This window comes from Ictalurus punctatus, chromosome 23 (genome assembly GCF_001660625.3).
Source record: "Ictalurus punctatus breed USDA103 chromosome 23, Coco_2.0, whole genome shotgun sequence".
Taxonomy (NCBI): domain Eukaryota; kingdom Metazoa; phylum Chordata; class Actinopteri; order Siluriformes; family Ictaluridae; genus Ictalurus; species Ictalurus punctatus.
The window spans coordinates 8677501-8697453 of NC_030438.2; the positions used below are offsets into that span (position 1 = coordinate 8677501).

At 38.7% G+C, this 19953-nt stretch overlaps 1 protein-coding gene across 1 annotated transcript in view; it reads right to left on the bottom strand.

Moving 5' to 3' along the window:
- The window catches only part of hgd (homogentisate 1,2-dioxygenase), a 13333-nt gene extending 6347 nt beyond the window's left edge, over positions 1–6986 (bottom strand). The window contains 9 exon segments of the mRNA NM_001200879.1: positions 66–165; positions 1882–1961; positions 2114–2148; positions 3801–3892; positions 3998–4057; positions 4163–4268; positions 5537–5625; positions 6270–6341; positions 6949–6986. Coding sequence (NP_001187808.1) covers positions 66–165; positions 1882–1961; positions 2114–2148; positions 3801–3892; positions 3998–4057; positions 4163–4268; positions 5537–5625; positions 6270–6341; positions 6949–6963 — 649 coding nt within the window. The 5' untranslated portion in view covers positions 6964–6986.
- Positions 6987–19953: the final 12967 nt, after the last annotated feature.

Here is a 19953-nt window from a genome sequence, read left to right on the forward strand (position 1 = left end):
ATTCATAAACTTGTAAAGAAAATATTCTAGTCATAGAAAAAGAATCACAGGATGGAAGGTGATACCTATGGGTCCGAGGTCCGGCAGCTCGAAGTGAGCACCATAGACCTCCAGAATGTAACCTCTGGTCTCACCAAACACGTCCATGCTGAAACGTATCCCAGACTACAGCATAACAAAGAGTATACAAGAATTAACTAATGTTTGTAAAGACGTTATGAGAAGAATAAAAACATGGCAGTGTTTCATTTTTCTTAGACCACATCAATTTCCTCGCAATTACCATTTTTATTAATTAGACAACGAAACGTTGTACCTTTTATCCATTTATCGTTACATTTAACAAGTTACTTCCTGTTCTCACTTACATTACAGCAGCTATAAACAGTCACTCCCTCACTAGCCCTCTCTTTATTGGCTCTGTTTTTTCCTTGTGAATTTGAATTATGTGAATTTTTTATAATGAAAGCTTAGTTGGATGCCGTTTGGTGATGAACAACCAGAAATGTTTTTGGGGAAAAAAAGAAAAACAAAAAACTCCCAATCCCCAGCTTGCAGAAGTGTACACACCCTTTTATAATTGAGAACGTGGCCATGTTCAGAATCCACCAATCACATTCAAACTCATGTTAAACACTAATTAGTGTAGACCTGCCATCAATTAAAGTGACTGATTAACCCCAAATAAAGTCCAGCTGTTCCTATAGGATTCTCCTGACATCTTCTGCGTAAAATCCAACTGGAAAAGCCCTGGGCCACAAAGACCTTACAGAGCAGGTACGGGATCTCAAAAATATCAATCAGGAGAGGGTTACAATATACTTCCAAGGTATCGGATATACCATGGAACATTGTAAATATAATCAGCACGTGGAGAAAATATGGCACGACAGTGACACTGCTAAGATCAGGACGTCCCTCTACAACTGATGAGAAGATCAGGAGAAACCGGTCAGCGAGACTGCCGAGAGGAGCTACAGCGAGAGTAAAAGAACTGCAGCAGCTTCTGACAAGTACTGCTTACTCCCTACACGTGACAACAATTTACTGAATTCTTCATATCTCTGGACTCTGGGGTAGGGGCGCAAGATCTCCCAAAACCATGTGGAATAATGTGTTATGGTCTGAAGAGACCAAAGTTTGATGTGTGAAGATATTCTGGCCAGAATACCAAAAGATATGTGTGGCACAAAAGAAAACAGAGCACATGACTAAAAGAACGGCTTCCTCACGGTGAAGCACGGTGGTGGCAGCTTCATACTGTGAGGCTGTTTTTCTTCAACTGGAACCGGGACTTTAATCAGTGTGGAGGGAATAACGAACAGCTCCAAATACCAGACAGTTTTAGCACAAAACCTTAAATCTTCTAAAACTCTTGAGATGAAGAGGAATTTCAGCTTTCAGCACGACAACGACCAGAAGCAAACCTCCAGATCAACAAAGGAACGGCTTTACCAAAACAAGCTCAAGGTTTTAGAAGTCAAGACGCTCCAAACTGATTGAATCTTACTCTAAAGCTGCTTCAACTAAGTATTAGTTCAGGGGTGTGCACACTCATGCAACCAGGTTACTGTATGTTTTTATTTTTTCCCCCTAAAATGAGTCAATTCTTGATTTTCACTTTAATTAATTGGTTAAAATTTCATAATCAAGGTAGAAAAGATTCTGACATGATTTACCTTTTTTTTTTTACATCACAAAAACCTGCCATTTTAACAGGGGTGTGTAGAATTTTTATATCCACTGTATATAAACCTGTGATTTGCAGCTGCACTACTGCCCGAGAAAATGAATCAACACCACCTGACTAATCAGAATCCAGAACTCTACAGCACTGTGGTGTAAGAATAACAATAACACATTTTTTTTACTCTGACCCACCTGAATGACGCAGATCTCATTTGGCTCCACCATCATCTTCCCGAACTCGGTGGTGACCAGGAGTTCACCTTGCTGCGGCACTATAACAAACATCACACAGTAAACATCAGCATTAACATGAGATGCACATCTGTATCATCCAGCAATGAAGAAGATGAAGGAGAAGCCATTATAGGTCCATGAGCGATCGTAGCTTCGATAAAGTAAACACAACTGCATTATGGGAACTTACCGATCAGGAAATCGCCATCCGAGTTCTGGAAGCACCTAGAAATGAAAACAATTGTGTGATTTTTGTGTTATTTCTATTTTTGTATAAAGGACTCCACCATTCTGTAGCTAAGAACATCTTTCAACATCCGATTCATTTTAATAACATAATCCAACAATTTATATTGAAATGTACACATATATATTGGACCTGTAAGAGATTTTAAATCCCTGAAACCTTCCACCAACAAAACTGATAGATTTTAAATGTTTTGCATCATATTAACATCTCTTTCACATCTCTCTTTATTTGTTAGGATTTAAAAAAAGATTAATTCCAATTAAATTCAAGCTCATAGAATTTACTCTTGATAAGTTATTGAGCTTTACAATATTTATTGTAATGAATTACTCAGAGGAATTTCTACTATTAGAGCCGCAAGGATATTAACCCATACTAAAAAGAGAGGATCATGTAAGCCTATATTCCTGTTTCCTGTAAAATCAACTATACAATGGTACTATTAGTTTTTAAATTAATCTCTGAACACCTGATAAACAATGTTCCAATGTCCACCATGGCTTCTGACTAGGGTGTCTATGGCAGTTCATATAACGGTCTTGTAAAAAGGTTGAAATTTGGCACCCTGATTGGGGAGGGTCTAATGAACATTCTGTGACAAGCACTGACAAGCGCCACCATCGGGTCAAATTTGGGCCTAATTTGGAAGTACGTTTATGGTCATAACTTTTGAACCATGTGCCCAAAATTGAAAAGCCAGACATCCTTTTTTTCCCTATAATTCCTTGGAGTATGCAGACGTGAACACACACTAACATGTGAAATTCAAGTGTACTTCCTGTTGACCATCTTGGATTTTGTCAAAAACTGTCTTGTCGCTAATCCTCATACAAATCTGATGGCAAAGCCACCAAACGGGATGTGAGGCTGTATCTCAGTAACAACCTTGCACACTGACACAAATCTTGGTAGGCAGCTTCAGGACCATGACCTGAGGCTATGCAGCAAATTTCATGACAGCGCCACTTACTGGTCAAAAGTTACAATAACATTCCTAAAATGCTTCCATCTAAGTGCTATTTTTGCTACTCATCCTCCCAATTTCACCAAATTTGGCTCACGTCATCTTGAGAGCCATCTAAACTTTCACAGAGTAGGGAACAAAAGGCCCAGGCCGATAATAAAAAACATAAATACCTTAGAAATTGCAAGACAAAAATGTTTTTAGATTTCTAAAATGCTGCTTGGGGCTTTCATTTTAGAGTAAACTTTTATACTTTAAAAAAAAAAAACTACTTTATTATATATTCTTAATATTTTATTCCTTTTTTCTATGACTGCTGTTATTTATTGAGTTTTTATTACTTGTTACATCCTAGTCTTGTTTTTTATTACCTTTCTGGTGTCTTTCACATAGCCGTTTTTGTTATTTTTTAACCTCACACTGTAAAGCATGCTGAACTGCATGAATAAAAAGATTATTATTAGTACTATATATATATATATATATATATATATATATATATATATATATATATAACCATTTTGAAAATAATAATAATAAAATTCATTCACAGATCTATAGTGATGCATGAAGTTGAGAGCCACAGTTAAGAGTTAAACACTAAACACTGCAGGATGATTACGATATCATGAGCCGAACGGTAGAAATGCAGTAAACACTGACCTGTTAATCATAGACGTGTTGCAGGTGTATATGTGGATGGCGATCCCATTGCGAGATTTCGAGTCTCCGGCGCCACAGACTGTGTGCAGACCCTAAAACAAAAATAATGAAATCCTGAACACTCACATACTCACACACTCACACACTCTCAGATGTATGACTGAACCACAAGAGGGAAGTGTTTGACTGAAACATACCTCCACAAAATCCACCTTCTTCTCCAAAGCTTTAGTGATGGTAAACGGCATCCAACGAAGCTTTCATGATTAGAAAAATTCGAATAAGTAACAAACGGAGCCATTAAAACATACTGACTACAGAACTTTACTAAACTACTGATAATGTAAAGATGCTTTAATTACCTGGTTGGGATCAGGTTCCACTTCATTCCAGTTATCAGTGAGGTTTCCACAGGTGATGGGAGTGAAGGGCTTGTGCTGAACAGAAGGTAGGATACGGTACAGCCAGCTGTAATCACACACACACACACACACACACACACACACACACACACACACACACACACACCTATCACAAACACTTCGTTCACTCTGAAAATCACATTACACAAGCAGTCACGTTTAAATTGAACTCTTCGTGGACTCTGATTACATTGTTTCAGATGTTTGGATAATATTTTATACAGTTCAAAAAGTCACATTTTTCTATTTAAAACATACTTTCTCATTACTTCGAACCGATTTGTGGGTGTGGCTACAAATAATCTCCGTTTGTGATGTCACAAAATAAGCTCTGTGTCTTTGAACCAGTCACGTGCAATATGCAGAATATTAGCTCAGGGGCTCCTCTCCTGTTTTATTTATTTACTTTACGAATAACGATACGATTAGCGCTAACTGTAACTATGATGCTGGATTGTTTGTGTGGGATACCATTTTACATTTTGGGAGTCACGTGCACATGAAACGCGTGACGTAGAAATGAAGAGTGTATGTGTTATTTTCGTCTTTTTCTCTATACCAGCGCAGCAGTAAAAATTCAACCATCTGCCTCCCCTAGTTCCTCGACAATACCAAGTAAGCTAATATCTGACTCATGAAAGCGAACATAAACATATGCTGAAACATTTATTAAACATGGATTTCCAATAACGAGGAGAAACCAAAATGCCAAGGCTTGGAGTCGCAGAAAATTTATTATGGGCAAAAACACTGCGAACCACTGAATTAGCATAAAACAACAGAGTAGCTAAAAACTTTTGGATGCAGAATCCGTATTGCTATCTTTTTATATAACATTTTATCTATCATTTAAAATCTGTTTATATGTTTCTGTAAAGCTGCTTTGTGACAATGTCCATTGTAAAAAGCACTATACAAATAAAAATTTAATTGAATTGAATCTAGCTAGCTAACTTAGTAAATGTTAGTGATGAACAAAATGTTAGTCCCGGTAGTAAACATTATATATTCAGACAGTTTTGCTGCTGGAAATCAAGACACTGATACTGAAATCCCACTCGTGTCCATCTGTGTCTAACTGGCTAGCTGCACTCTAAAAAAGGCTGGGTTATTTTTTCTTATGTTGAGTGTTGAGGGAATGTTAGACATTCCCATAACCTTTCTGAGAGTTAATCAGGGTAATGTTTAATCAGGGTAAAATGGTGGAGAAATTCCTGGGATATTTTGAGACGTATTTTGACTATTAGGAAACATACTGAACACTTTATTATTCTATGTTCAAGTCATTGAACATAGAATATATATTAGGTATACCTTCTCTTATTGGTTCCTCGTGGGCAAGTGAAGGCCGAGCCCGAGAGCTGCTCAGCATACAGTCCGTACGGACACACCTGCGGATTGTTCTGGAAAAAAAATATATAATAATTTAGATTTTATTTGTTTAGCACTTTTAACGATAAATAGTGTCACTAAGCAGCTTAACAGCAATTCAGGTCTAGATCGAAAGAGTCCAAGGAGCACAAAACTCATTTTCAGTAACAGCCACGTTACACTTTGTCCACTGTGAAGTTAATGACCAGTAACACATCAACAACTCCTCTAAAATGTGTTCACTTACTGGAATATATCTGAAGGCAGAAAGGTACTGATATCAGAAAACAGATGAACAGACTACCATAACAGGAAATGCTTTCCAAATTTACTATATAGTGTCTTACATAAGTATTCACTCCCCTTGATGGTAATGTGGAACACTGTGGGTCTTTTCAACATGTGGATAGTTTTTAGGCTGTAATTGTTTAGGCTTTTTTGAGAGACTGAGTTCGTTTATGGCTTTTCTTTTCTTCCAGTTCCATTATGAACCACAAGAACCCTGATTCAGAAGTCACGTGATGGGCCTGATTAGAACCTGATTTGGTTCCATGTTTCTAGAGACCATCTTCACTTCATGCATGACATGATGACACTCAACAGAAAATATGTGCAAGTCTTTTACCTTTGTTTGTTTTTTTGTTTGTTTTTAAAGCACTGTGATTAAGGCAGTTACCTGGCCTTCAGGTAGAGCCCCAGGACAGCGAGGATCCTCTGAGGCGAACTCGTTGCCAAAACCGCTCAAGTACTAAAGAGAAAAAGTGAAATGAAATGCAAAGTTGAAAAAATAGTATTATATGCACACAACACAACGTTTGTAGAGGGGATGTGGGATTCAGTAGTGGAGTGAGGTGGGGGCAGTAGATTTGAGCTGAGTCATGATGGATCTGCAGTTGCAAAAGAGAGCTGGACAAAGTGCAGCAGAGGAGTTAGAATGCCAACACAGTTTTAATTATGAAAAAAGTTGTAGCCTATGTTATAAATAGCAGACTATTTATAATACATATTATGCACAAATTAAAAATGAAAATGAATGCACTAGATTTTCTGCGTCATGCAAACTTTACAGAAACTCACTAAAACGATTGCAACTTTAAAATTTAAATGTGTGTGTGTGTGTGTGTGTGTGTGTGTGTGTGTGTATAAAATGCAGCATATGCGCTGTTTTGTTTTCTGCACCGAGATGAAAGTTCAGCGCGAGCACACAACATCTGGGCTGCTGCTGTTTTTCCTGCGTTTTGATTGGCTAACCAGGAACGCCCCAACCAAAAGCCTTCACACATATCACATACAACACCAAATACACACCGTGCAAGAACATAATTATGCGTTATTATATCGGGGTCGTGACTCACCTTCAGACCGGCCATCGCGCGCGTTTGTTTAAAAAGAAAAAGTCGCTTAACTTTACAAAGAGGCAAAAAATATATATATATAAAAGACTTTGTCCCACCTCTCACATCAGCGAGAGAGAGAGAGAGAGAGAGAGAGAGAGAGAGAGAGAGAGAGAGACTGAATTTATACTTTCCTCAATATGGGTTTAATTAAGCTCAGACTGCTCGTGACGTCACAGCTTTGTGGTGGGTGGAGAGGTCGGAGGATCAGTCGATAGGTGTGCAAACAAATGTCTTTACCAGTATCCAAGATAAACTCTGACAAACAGGACAGTACTGGATCACAGTCACGTCTCATGAGAACTTCTTCGAGCATGAATTAAAGCTGGACAACTTCTTTACAAGATAAATCGTGTTAAATAAACAAATAAATAAATAAATAAATAAATAAATAAATAATGATAATAACTGAAATATTCAGTACTGGTACATTCTGGTTCATTGTAAAGTAAACGCCCCTTATATGTCCAGCAGTGGGTCTTAAAAACAAACAGTGTGTTTTAGAACATTTTTAAAATGAAAAACATCATCCACAATCCTCATCCATTCCTGACTCCAGCATCTATCCAGCATGTAATATGTGCAGAAGTGGCATGCTGTTATAGGAAAATACCACCCCAAAGCTGATTTCCTGTTCTCCGGTTTAAAAAAAAAAAAGTAAATAAATCCTTAAGTGTTTTATTCCTTCTATACCTCAGAAATTTCTATATATTAAAGATCATACTTTCAGTACACACCGTGTTTGCAGTTACACTTAATGTTGTAGAACATCCATGAAGCAAGAAGCATGTGAGTTCCTATTCTCACTTACGTTATAGCAGCTATAAACAGTCATTCCTTCACCAGCCCTCTCTCTCTCTCTTTATTCTCTCTTTAATCTGTCTTGCTTCATTTTCTCGCTTTAATCTCTCTCTCTTCATTTTCTCTCTTTAATCTCTCGCTCACTTCATTCTCTCCCTTCATTCTCTCTCTTTATTCTCTCTCTTTAATCTCTCTATATTCTCTCTCTTCCTTTTCTCTCTTTAATCTCTCTCTCTCATTTTCTCTCTTCATTCTCTGTTTATTCTCTCTCTTCATTCTCTCTCTCTAATCTTTCTCTTCATTCTCTCTCTATAATCTCTCTCTTCATTCTCACTCTTTATTCTCTCTCTTTATTCTCTCTCTAATCTCTCTCTCCATTCTCTCTCTTCATTCTCTCTCTTCATTCTCGCTCTCTTCATTCTCTCTCTCTCTTCATTCTCTCTCTTCAAGTTAATACGATAAAAAAAACCCACAGTGTCATATTTTGTCACAGAGAAACCAGAAAGAAGCGTAAACTCTGTCCTGAAGATGTCTGAAAACTTCAAGTTACAGCTTTACCTCTGACTGTTACAAAGTGCTGACACTGGAGACTCCTTCCATACATGTTACACAAACATCTCCTTATGGAAAACTTCACCACATAAACAATTAAACATCTTTTTTATTGTGTTTATGTGGAATGTCCCTGTGAATGAGCTGTTACTAGAGAAACTTATTAGAACAAGTGCATTGATATAAACCTGTCATTTGTAGCTGTGCTGCTGTCAGAGCTGCTGTTTTACAGATGAATATAAGGAGTCTCCAGTGTCAGCACTTTGGAACAGTCAGAGGTAAAGCTGTAACTTGAAGTTTTCCAACACGACAAGCTGCGTTTTTTTTATCTTATTAACTTAAACAGAGAGAGAATAAAGAGAGAGAATAAAGAGAGGGTTGATGAGGCAATGACTTTATAGTTGCTATAACGTAAGTGAGAACAGGAAGTGATTTATTTCAGGACGTCCCACAACATTAAATTAACTATAAATTAAAAAAAGAATGATGTGTCATTCTTTAATTAAAAATATATTTTTTTTGTAATTGCCAAATTTCTGTGGTATAGGAGGAATTCAACACGTTGTGATGTGCTGCTGGAGGAAAATATTCAGCTTTATGGCAGTAACACTAGCTCTGCTTCATCTGTTTTTTGAGTATTTCTCACTGACGATCATCTGCAAGGCATTCGACAATTTCTGAACGTTTTTAAAATCATTCGAGCCTAAAAACATCCCCACATCCGGTGTAATTGGTTCAGCACCTACATTTCGGCACTGTTTTGGTATCTTTTCTGTGATCGTATGTGCTCATTGCGTATGATTTCCTCCAGTCTGTATGCACGAATGTAAACTGTCAGAATTTCTATTATGTCTCACACCACATGGTCTACACGGTGGTACACGATCCTCCATCCAGTACCGTTCAGTTCTGTTCTAGGTCTCGGCCAGGTAATCAGCAGCTCTTCAGCCCGTGATTGCCTGGTCCGTGTGTATCAGGAGCTGGAACCTGGTCTGGAACTGAACTTGTGCTGGTTATGCATTGAATTTCCCCTGCTGTGCTTTATTTATGCCTTTCATCATCATGCAGAATCAATTTTCCTCCTTCATCCCCCCCCCCACGCTATGCCCTCCATGCCCTTCCTCTCGTTGTGTTCGGAGGTAAATGGGTCATTTGACAAAAAGAAATGGAAAAGGAGGGGGAAGGATACACCATTTTACTTTCAGAAAGCAAAATTTCAAACAATCTTTCTCGTCGGGTTTTGAATGGTTTCTGGAAAGAGACACTTTGATGGGACATTGTGTTGTGCAAAGCTCAGCCTGTGAAGAGATTTTCTTAAGCATGTTTTGGGTGATGTGTCAAAGCTGCTGGAGAAATGTGTAATATTTGTGTAAAAAAATAATAATAAAAAAAATAAAATAATGCAACTAAAATGACTAATAAATAGCACTTTGGTTCTTGTTTACACCAGAAAAACTAATCATGCATTTCTTCAGGAACATTTGTTGTTGTTATTGTTGTTGTTGAAATAAAACATCATCCTGTAACCATATCTCCTTTTTTTATATATAAAAAAAACCTAAAATGAACAATGATTTTATACTCCATTGCTATAATCTGATTAGATATTCAATTCTATGTTTATTTACGTCATGTAGAACTATATCGCATAATATTAAGCTTAATTATTTTTATGCTCCTTTTTAATTTAGTTATTGTTTCTATAGACACATTTTGCACTCAGTAATGTTTACTGACATCAAGTTCACCCAAAAACTATCCTTAAAACTAGCCTTCGCACACTGTTGATAGAGAAGTCTCTTACATTAATCATATTACACTAATGTAATCTGATTCAGTTAATATCACAGTTATCAAAAGTTATAAAAGAGGATTTTTATGAATGTGGAATTACCATACAAGCAAATTAGGAATCATTTTATTCTTAAAGAGATGATCATTAAAAAAAATCAGTTCAAATGAAAATTTGGTCATAGATTTACAGTCATACTGCATATAAACGATATGTACTGTATGAAAATGTGAAGCTTTAAAAATAATAATAATCTGTAATAAAGGAATTAAAAATTACAGTGAAGGCTAATTTCATCACTCTCTCCTTCTACACTGTTGTTTATAAGGACCTTTTATTTACAATGGAGTGTTTAATATCGTGAATGTTTTTGCTAATTGTTTTTGGAAGGATAGAGAAGGTAGCGTTTTCATGCAGTGACCCAGATCCAGCATGTTTCTTATAGCGAGGGAGGAATAAACCCTGAGTGAAGCGTGCAGCTGCATCCAGTCCCCCGCTGGCCTGCAGTTTACAGGCTGTGCTCAAAAGCCTAATGACAGAAAATATCTCGAGCCAGTCTATGGAAATTGATCTGCACCTCAGGGGGAGAAAAGCGACTGAATTATGTCCCCCCCCCAAAACATATATAGGATACGCTGCGCTGTTCATCATCTGGAAGGAAACGAAATTCAGGCTCGAGATCGGCCAGAGCGATCCAATACAAGTCTACAAAACACACCTCTATCATCTGAGCAAAACTACACGCTGATAAAATAGGTTGGAAATAAACCTCCTGGATGGGTTGCTTTTCTATGCAGAGTCCATCAGATCAGGGTGTTAGACTGGAGTCCTGCCATGAAGATCAGATATAGATGTCACACAAAAGGAAGCGTGAAGAGAGTCAGGATTTCTGCAGAGAAGGAGGAACGTTCAGTGGAAGTGAACGTGACATATGGCGTGACAAAGCCTATAATATATTTATATAGATATACACATTATAGCTTGATTATAAATTTTGATGACTCATCCTGTACTAGTCTTGTGCTCATCCAATTAAATGCTCTCTAGAATGTATAAGTGCCGCCCCTGGGGGCGTGTCTTGGTCTACAGTAGCATCTCATTAGCAGTAAACATAGTTCGTAGATGTGTTTTTGGTTGTGTGTCTTCTTTTTAGAAGAGGGCGGAGTTTGTGCATGTGGCGGCTTTGAGACTTTCGTTTCCCAACTTGGCCAGAATGCTGCTTATTCAGACTGATAGAGAATCCCATCTTCATATACCATTTCTATGAGTAATAGAAATTCTGTCTCTCTGAGGCTCTCTGTCACCATTTCGACACCATCATCAACATCTGACACCATCTTCCCAGATAAAGTGGATGACGGTGGTGGTGAGAATTCATCCACAGCTTAAAAAAGGAACTCTTTGCCGTTCTCCGTATATATTTACCTAGTTTGCTAATCAAGTTTATTTAGAGGTGCGGCATGGTGTATCTCCAAGTAGTGCTATCGTTCGTTGCGTAAATCAGTCAAGCGCTTCTTCAACACGCCGTCACTCTGACTTCCTGTTTCAAAAGGAAACATGACGATACACGGAATTGAATAGCAGCAGTCGTGAATTTCAAGGGTTGATATGAAGAGTTTGTCTTTGTAATATTACTTTAAGGGTGCGCTAATGACTCTAATAACTCTGGAAAGTTCTTCCTCCGCATGTCACTTATTGTGTGCACTCACCTCCTACCACAGCGGCATTGCCTCCACCTCCACTTACTTCTGATTAGATTTACAGGGACATCCACTATACCCTTTTAAAATGAAGTGCAGGTGGCCTTTCGGAGTGGACTCACTCACTCACTCTCACTCTCTCTCACTCTCTCTCTCTCTCGCTCGCTCTCTCTCTCTCATGCGGGGGCTGTAATGTTATGCAAATGCAATAATACGGAGATAAAGACTGTTGCGGCACACCATGCTCTAGTGGTTCAAGCCCTGGTGGATCCTCTGAGCTCACACTAATGAGGAAGGAATTATTCTGGAGTCATTAAACAGTGCCCTTGCTGACATCTCTCCCCTCCATCGCCCACTCCGGCCATTAAAGCACTGCACGCACACACACACACACACACACACACACACACACACACACACACACACACACACACACAAATTTGTCTTACTGTCCTTGAGAGAACCTTCCACTTTATCCTTTAAACCAAAGCTGAAGATTCGGTTAAAACATTAAGCAGATTTCCTCATGGGGACCCAACAAATGTCCCCAAAAGGTCAAACCTGTCAGATATTCCTGTTCTTGTGGGGAAGTTTGGTCCTCACTAAGATGTAAAAGCCCACACACATACACACACACACACACACACACACACACACACACACACACACACACATACACACACACACACACACTCACACACACTTCTAGTTTCTTACACATCAGAATGTCACCAAATAGAAAATTACACACTCCTCCTACGGAGAAAATTGCTTCAGAATCGTTTGGTTATACAGATGCATTTTGTTAAAAAAAAAAAAAGAGGCATAAACACACGCACACACACACACACACACACACACACACACACACACAAGCATAATTACTTGAGATGGAGATTTCATTGTCACTGGCTGAGCCAATTTCTCAGTTACATTAGACAAAATGAGAAGAACACAAATACACTAAACCGCTGGATTTGACAGAAATGATGAGAGCGAGGTATTTACAGCTGTGATACAGTACACTCTCAAACGTAAAGGTACCATACTGTACTTTTCCTTGGTGTTAGGATGATTGACGGTTGTTAGGGTACATGTTTTAATATGTAGAATGTATGTTTCACCTTTACCAAATATCATAAGGAGCATAATATGAGCTTAAAGTCCTTTACTCTGAAACCTAATTAAAGGCAGCAGGTAAGAATACCTTTATTTCTCAGTGTATTTGCTGCTCAGGTTTGCATCAGGGGTCACATCACTCAGCAGCAGGCATGCAGAAACTTTTCAGAGCTGAAAACAGCTTCAGGAGTCGTTGGTGTTCCCTGCAATCGTCCGTGGAGAGAGAACTGTAAGGGAGGGACATGAAAAGAGAAACAGAAGCGTGACGAATGAAGTTGGGTCAGTTGGGGGGCCTGAGTATGACTCTGGCGTGACCTCGACATCCACGCAGAATTACTGCTCTGACTTCCTCACCGCAGGAGTACCACACACCTGTACACACAACAGGAATAAATCCAATATAGATTGCACAGCTTCTCTAAATTCCCCTCCGCACCCCTACCGAGCCGATCAGACCCTCAGCCGAGGAGCTGAACGTTTTCCTCCCTGCAAATTGGTCTGGAGACCTTCAGAGGCAAGCTCCAGCTTCTCCGGGTCACCACAGACCTAATCATGTCCTCCTCTTTATCCTCTAGAAAATCCCCCGCACCCTCTGTACCGCTGCGCTGAACAAAAATTTAATTTGTAGCCACACTCACACGGGCACACTTCTATCCTTCACACGGAGAACCAAATTAAAGCGTCCATACGCAATTCTGAAGATCGACCTCCGCCGTCCATCTTTTCGCTGCGGAAAAATAAACATGATTAGAGCGAGACAAGGCGTCCTGACGAGCGTGGAGACGGACAGAGAGAGAGACAGAATAAAATAAATGGCTTCACACAGAGGGCTGGACTCATCTGACCACTGCAGCCATTACTGTCACAGCAAAACACCTGAACACCTATTTCTGACTCACACAGGAAGCTAATTTCATTTGAGATGAAGTCCTCGAGGGACCGCTGGAAATTATTCCTGCTCTACAAGCTGAAGAAAAGGACACACCGACATGTCCGGGCCTCGATAAATGTATCATATAATCTGAATACCTGTTTGCTAAGCGGACCTTTAAATTACAAGAGCTGCGTGAATTGTTTCTGCTTTTTCTGACGCGCCACTTTAGTCCACTAGATGGCAGTAAAAGCTCTGTTTAAAATATAAATACATTTTTGACTAAAATTATTTATCAAATATATGTTTGTTTGTTTTTCAGTTGCTTTGATTTGACATGATTTAAAAAAATATTTCATATCAACATCTTAAACCTGGATGCACTTAATAATAATGGACACGTAATATTATGTGGTAATAATACACATATTATTAACAGCAGAATGTTTAGTCTACATGTGTGATTTCTTTTCAAACTAAATATCTATATACCTCATGCTATAGTTTCTTAATATGCTTCACATTATATATTATTATTATTTAATAAATGCATAACCAATATATTTTATATTATATACTAGTAGCTACTACAGTCAAGTCCAGAATTATTGGGAGCCTTGAAGTGGGAAAATGAGCAAAAAGAATAATAAGAGACATCTTTGTATATCCATCTTTAAGTCCAGACTGTTTTTCAGCCATCACTTTAGTTACTTAAAGCACTTTGATTTGACTTGTGTATAAACTGTGCCGTATTAATAAACTTGCCTTGCCTATAGCTTTATTTTTTATTTTCTATTGTAGTGCATTTGGACAGAATTACGGCTCTGAATCTATGCCCATGGCAATTTTTCTAGACTTTTCAAAATGCATTAATATTATTTAGAACTTATTGCTTATTAATAAACATATAAACGTGATTTTTATTTTGTATTTTTAATACTGCATTATGTTTTTTTATACATCTGTCTCTTCAGTGTAACATGACAAAGTGATTTAACGTGCATTGAGACTAAAGAGTATTTATTATTATTATTATTATTATTATTATTATTATTATTATTATTATTATTTTAACCCTTTCCTCCTTTTCTAAACATCATTTCTTTTTAAATAAAAAAAGAAGGAAATGTATTGTGCATGTGTAGAAACACAGTGAGTGGAAAAAAAGGGTCAATTCAGGATACTTGAAATTTAAAAGAAAAAAAATTTCTTATGTGTTTATAAACAAAAATAGTTAACATTCATGTTGATGCCCAAAATGATAGAAAATATACAATTGTAGCCATATTTTTTACTAAATCAAAAGAATACATAGTTTAGAAATGCTGCATGTTTCACCTTCAGGATCTTTCATTTACAAAATAGTTGTTAAGGTTAATTAAGCCGTTTATTGGAATCGGACACGTTTTTTTTTATTATTATTATTATTGTTTTGGGATTTGTGTAGAATTTTTTTACCTGAGACAAACTTAAATAAGGTTGATGTTATTGGGATTGAGTTAAATTACAGTCATGGTGTCTTGGAGGTGATTCACATCTTTTATTATCTTATTATCTAAATTTTTTTTTTAGTCTTCATTTGAGAGTAGATCCATGTAGAGGACACTAGACGCACACATATTAAAGGGTTAAACATTCTTTAGGGGTGTCAATACATTTGCCACATACGTTTTTGTGGAAATTTGGCTTATGATGAATATAGCACGTCTCTCCTCTAACATGTTCTGATATATATTAATAAAACTGTCCTTTTCCTTCTTTATAAAATTATGTTGATTAATCTTTTTTTTTAATATGAAGATCTTCTAAATGCCATCTGCTTCATTGTGTAGTTTTCAGCAATTTACATAAAACTCAGACAAGGTCAAATAGCAGCGAAGTCCCTCATTTACTCTAATCAGCTTTCATTTGCATGGCGATACGCGCGCGCGATATTGACGCTAAGTGAATAAGCGGACTTCTCCGGATTCGAGGGGAGAAGCGATTTATTATTATCATTTTTTATATATATAATTTTTTTTAGAAGCTCAGAAGAAGCATCATTTGCATGCATTACTTTGATTAACTTAATAAAGGACCGCAGTTCGAGAGAGAGAGAGAGAAACACTGCTCCGTGTTCCGCGCCGCTAATCAATAAAGGCCAATGAACGCACGAGAACGCACCGAGTTACGCACACACACGCACACACACGAGCACACACACACGCACACACACACGCGCACTCTCTCTCTATGCTGTTTTTCCGGGTGATGATGATGGTGAGGGGTCACCGCGCGCGCACTCATCGGGTCACCCGTAAAGCTTATTATAATGAGCTCGGACAGAAAGAAAAGAAAAATGCCTCGTGACCCTCTGTGACCCCGGGGCCATTCCTCGCCTCGCGCTCCAGGAGTCGATATGAATTCTGATCTTTAATCTACAGAAAGCGCATATACATGTATGAAATGATGCGCAAAAATGCAATCTCGGGAAACTTCCAGCGGTGGAGCAGCGGCTATTCTACACAGCACCGCATTTCAGATTACCGAGAAAATGAGGCAGAAGCTGTGCTGGAGGTGCTGGTGGAGGTGTTGGTTGGGAAACAAATAAATAGAAATAGAAATAAATCTGTCCACTTCTTGAGGTTACAAAAGATAAATGTTCAAACTTTTTGCCATTTGCTGTAAATGAATATAGCCTTATTACTTTTATAACTTATTACTAAATGTATAAGTCGTATATAAACTTCTACTCAGATCAGCCATAACATTAAAACCAACAAAACAGCTCGGACCCGTCGAGGTACGGACTCCACAAGACCTGTAAAGGTGTGCTGTGGTATCTGGCACCAAGACGTTAGCAGCAGATCCTTTACATTGGACTTGTTTGTTCTGCATGTCCCACAGATGCTGGATCAGATTGAAATCAGGAATTTGGAGGCCAAGCCAACACCTTGAATTCTTCGTCATGTTCCTCAAACCGTTCCTGAACCATTTTTGCAGTGTGTCAGGGAGTATTATCCTGCTGAAAGAGGTCACTACGGTTAGGGAACACTATTACTATGAAGGGGTGTACTCGGTTTGCAGCAGTGTTTAGGTAGGTGGTGCATGTCAAAATAACATCCATGTGAATGCTCAAGGTTTCCCAGCAGAACATTACCCAGAGCATCACACTTCCTCCACCAACTCATCTTCTTCCCATAGTGCATCCTGGTGCCATCTCTTCCCAGGTAAGCGACGCACATACACCCGGCCTCCACATGATGTAAAAGAAACCGTGATTCATCAGACCAGGCCACCTTCTTCCAGTGCTCCATGGTCCAATTCTGATGTTCACATACCCATTGTGGTGTACAGGGGGTCAGCATGGTCACTCTGCAGCTACGCAGCTCCATACGCAGCAAGCTGTGATGCACTGTGTGCTCTGATTCTTTTCTATCTGAGCCAGCATGAACTTTTTCAGCAGTTTGTGCTACAGTATGTATTCTGTGGAATACAGGCAGCGGGAGGTGGAGATGATTCCAAGCTTCTAAGGTAAACATTAGGGTCAAAGACAACCTACAGAACAAACAGATGTTCAGGAGAACCAAAATTATCCATGTCAGAGCTAAAATCCTAAAATCTGAAGTATAGTGCACAAGGATTTTACTTCCAGAGCACTTTGGACATCATTCCCTCATGAGGTTCAAGTTTGAAGTGGCCCATTAATGTGGTTCATATGCTCTCAGAAGAAAGAATACTAAACTGTACCATTCCTTGTTGGGAATTCCTTGTCCTGTGGTTTAAAGTGTACACATTTTGCACATTTAGTAGGCTGTGTACCTTTACTGTTCAACATGTGCATTCTGAGATACTTTTCTGCTCACCACAGGTGTACAGAGTGGTTACCATTCGAGTTACTGTAGCCATCCTGTCTTCTGACTTTTATTATTATTATTATTATTATTATTATTATTATTATTATTATTATATCATTAGGGATAAACAGGAAATGTATCCAAACACAAACAAGCATTTCCGGCCCAGAATTCATTTTTCCAAATGGGGTTTTCTCAGTTAGTTAACACACTTTTGCTAAGGCTAAGACTTAATCCATTGTTTTTTTTTTTTAAATCATCTTTTAAATATCTTGTACAAGTGAGGAATAAAAAAAATAATAATAATTTAAAAAAAAAAGAGTATTGCACCTTTAAATCTCTATCCGGATTTCTGTAAAGTCGGTTAATGCCAACGTATATTGTTAAAAGCGCTATACAGTTCAAATGAATTGAATTAAATTAGTATTTATTTGGGACACTGGTACACCTGCCTATTCGTGCGACTATACAATCAGCCAATGATGTTGCAGCAGCACAATTCGTAAAACCATGCAGACACAGGTCAAGAGCTTCAGTTCACATCAGACATTAGAACGGGGAAAACCTTCAGTCAGGTTCTCTCAGTGACTTTTGAGAAATAACTCGAATAACCACTCTGTACAACCTTGTTGTACAGAAAAGAAAAGCATCTCAGAATGCACAACACGTCAAACCTTGAGGCTACAACACCTGAAGAGCACATCCGGTTCCACTCCTGTCAGCCCTGAGCAGGACTCTGAAGCTATCACGGGCACAGACTCACCCAAACTGGACAGAAAATAAGACTCGCGCGTACCTGACCTGTCTACCTGCCTGGTGACGATATGACGTCATGAGAAATTGATTCTTGTCAGTCTTCTGGTTTGTAGATTTGTACACTCTAGAGCAGAGGTTCTCAAACCTGACCTGGAGGACCCCCAGCTCTGCACATTTTACTTGTCTCCCTCATTTAACCCACCTGATTCAACTCATCAGCTCATCAGTGCAGACTGTAAGACCTGGGTTGGTAGTGTCAGATGAGGGACACATACAAACTGTGCAGTACTGGGGGTCCTCCAGGACAGGTTTGAGAACCTCTGCTCTAGAGCACAGGTTTCCGACCCTGGTCCTGGAGAACTGCGCATGAGTTTTCCCTGCATGCAATAACCACACCCGAGCCAATTTATAAGCTAATTAACAGCACTTCCTGAGTCGGAGTGTGGGTTAGAACAGGAAACTGGCTCTACAGCGGAAGTTGAAGGAATCTACAGTACAGTATGTGCGCTTGATGTGTTTTGTAGCTCTACATGTTCACAGTGTGGAAGAGGGAAGAGAGCAAGAAACCGTGAAGGCGAAATAAATAAATAAATAAATAGACGCGCTTTGCAGCATGGAGTCTTTGGGGAAAGGGTGATCTTGGGTTTTAAATGTTTTTTTCTCCTCAATAAATTCAAATGATCGAGTCAGTTGAGCGAAATTAGAGTGCTTTTGTTTTTTATTAGAGCGTATTGCGGTTGGAAAATTACGGATGATCACTCCCGCTCGGGATCGCTATTGTTGTTCGGATCATCGCCTGTCATTCTAAACTTGGGCTAACAAAGTCGTTAAATTGACTCCCTCGCACCCTCATTATGCGCAGTGTTAATAACCGCTAATTAACTTTGCTTACGCGCGCGTCGGAGAGCTCGTGTGTGTGTGTGTGTGTGTGTGTGTGTGTCTCTCTCTCTCCTTTCTCTTTTTGTTCCCTCTTTCAGCCTGAGCAGCATCCAATTAAGTCACAGCAACTGGAATGAACTGTCAGCAGTGTGACTCCTAAAAGAGTAAAGACACCGAGCAGACGGTCAACCGGGAGAAAAGCCCGAAATGAAGCGTTTAATACGCACGCGACATCGCAATCGTGTCCGACTTTTACATTTAGATTTCCTTTCGTTTAATTTCATTCCATCTATGCATATCAAAAGCACGCTTTTTTTGGTTTATGATTTCCATGTAGTCCACACGTGGTGCATGTAAATAAAGCATCCGTGTCATCAGTCACATAAACAATAAGAATAAGACAAAAGTCGCACAACGTTTGATTTGATTCTTAGTGCTTGCAAAAGGAATGACGTCACCGTTCTGGCTTTGTAGTTCCTCAAACCAAAAGGGGACACCTTTAACACAACACCTTCAACACAACACTACAGTCAGGGTTTACTGTACATCAGCAGTGTTCAATAATGCTGTAGGATTCATTTAGTCTGCACAGAAGTAATACGGGTAACAAATATAGTGTCAAGGTTTATTTTTTTTATTTACTTTTAACTACTTTGGCTG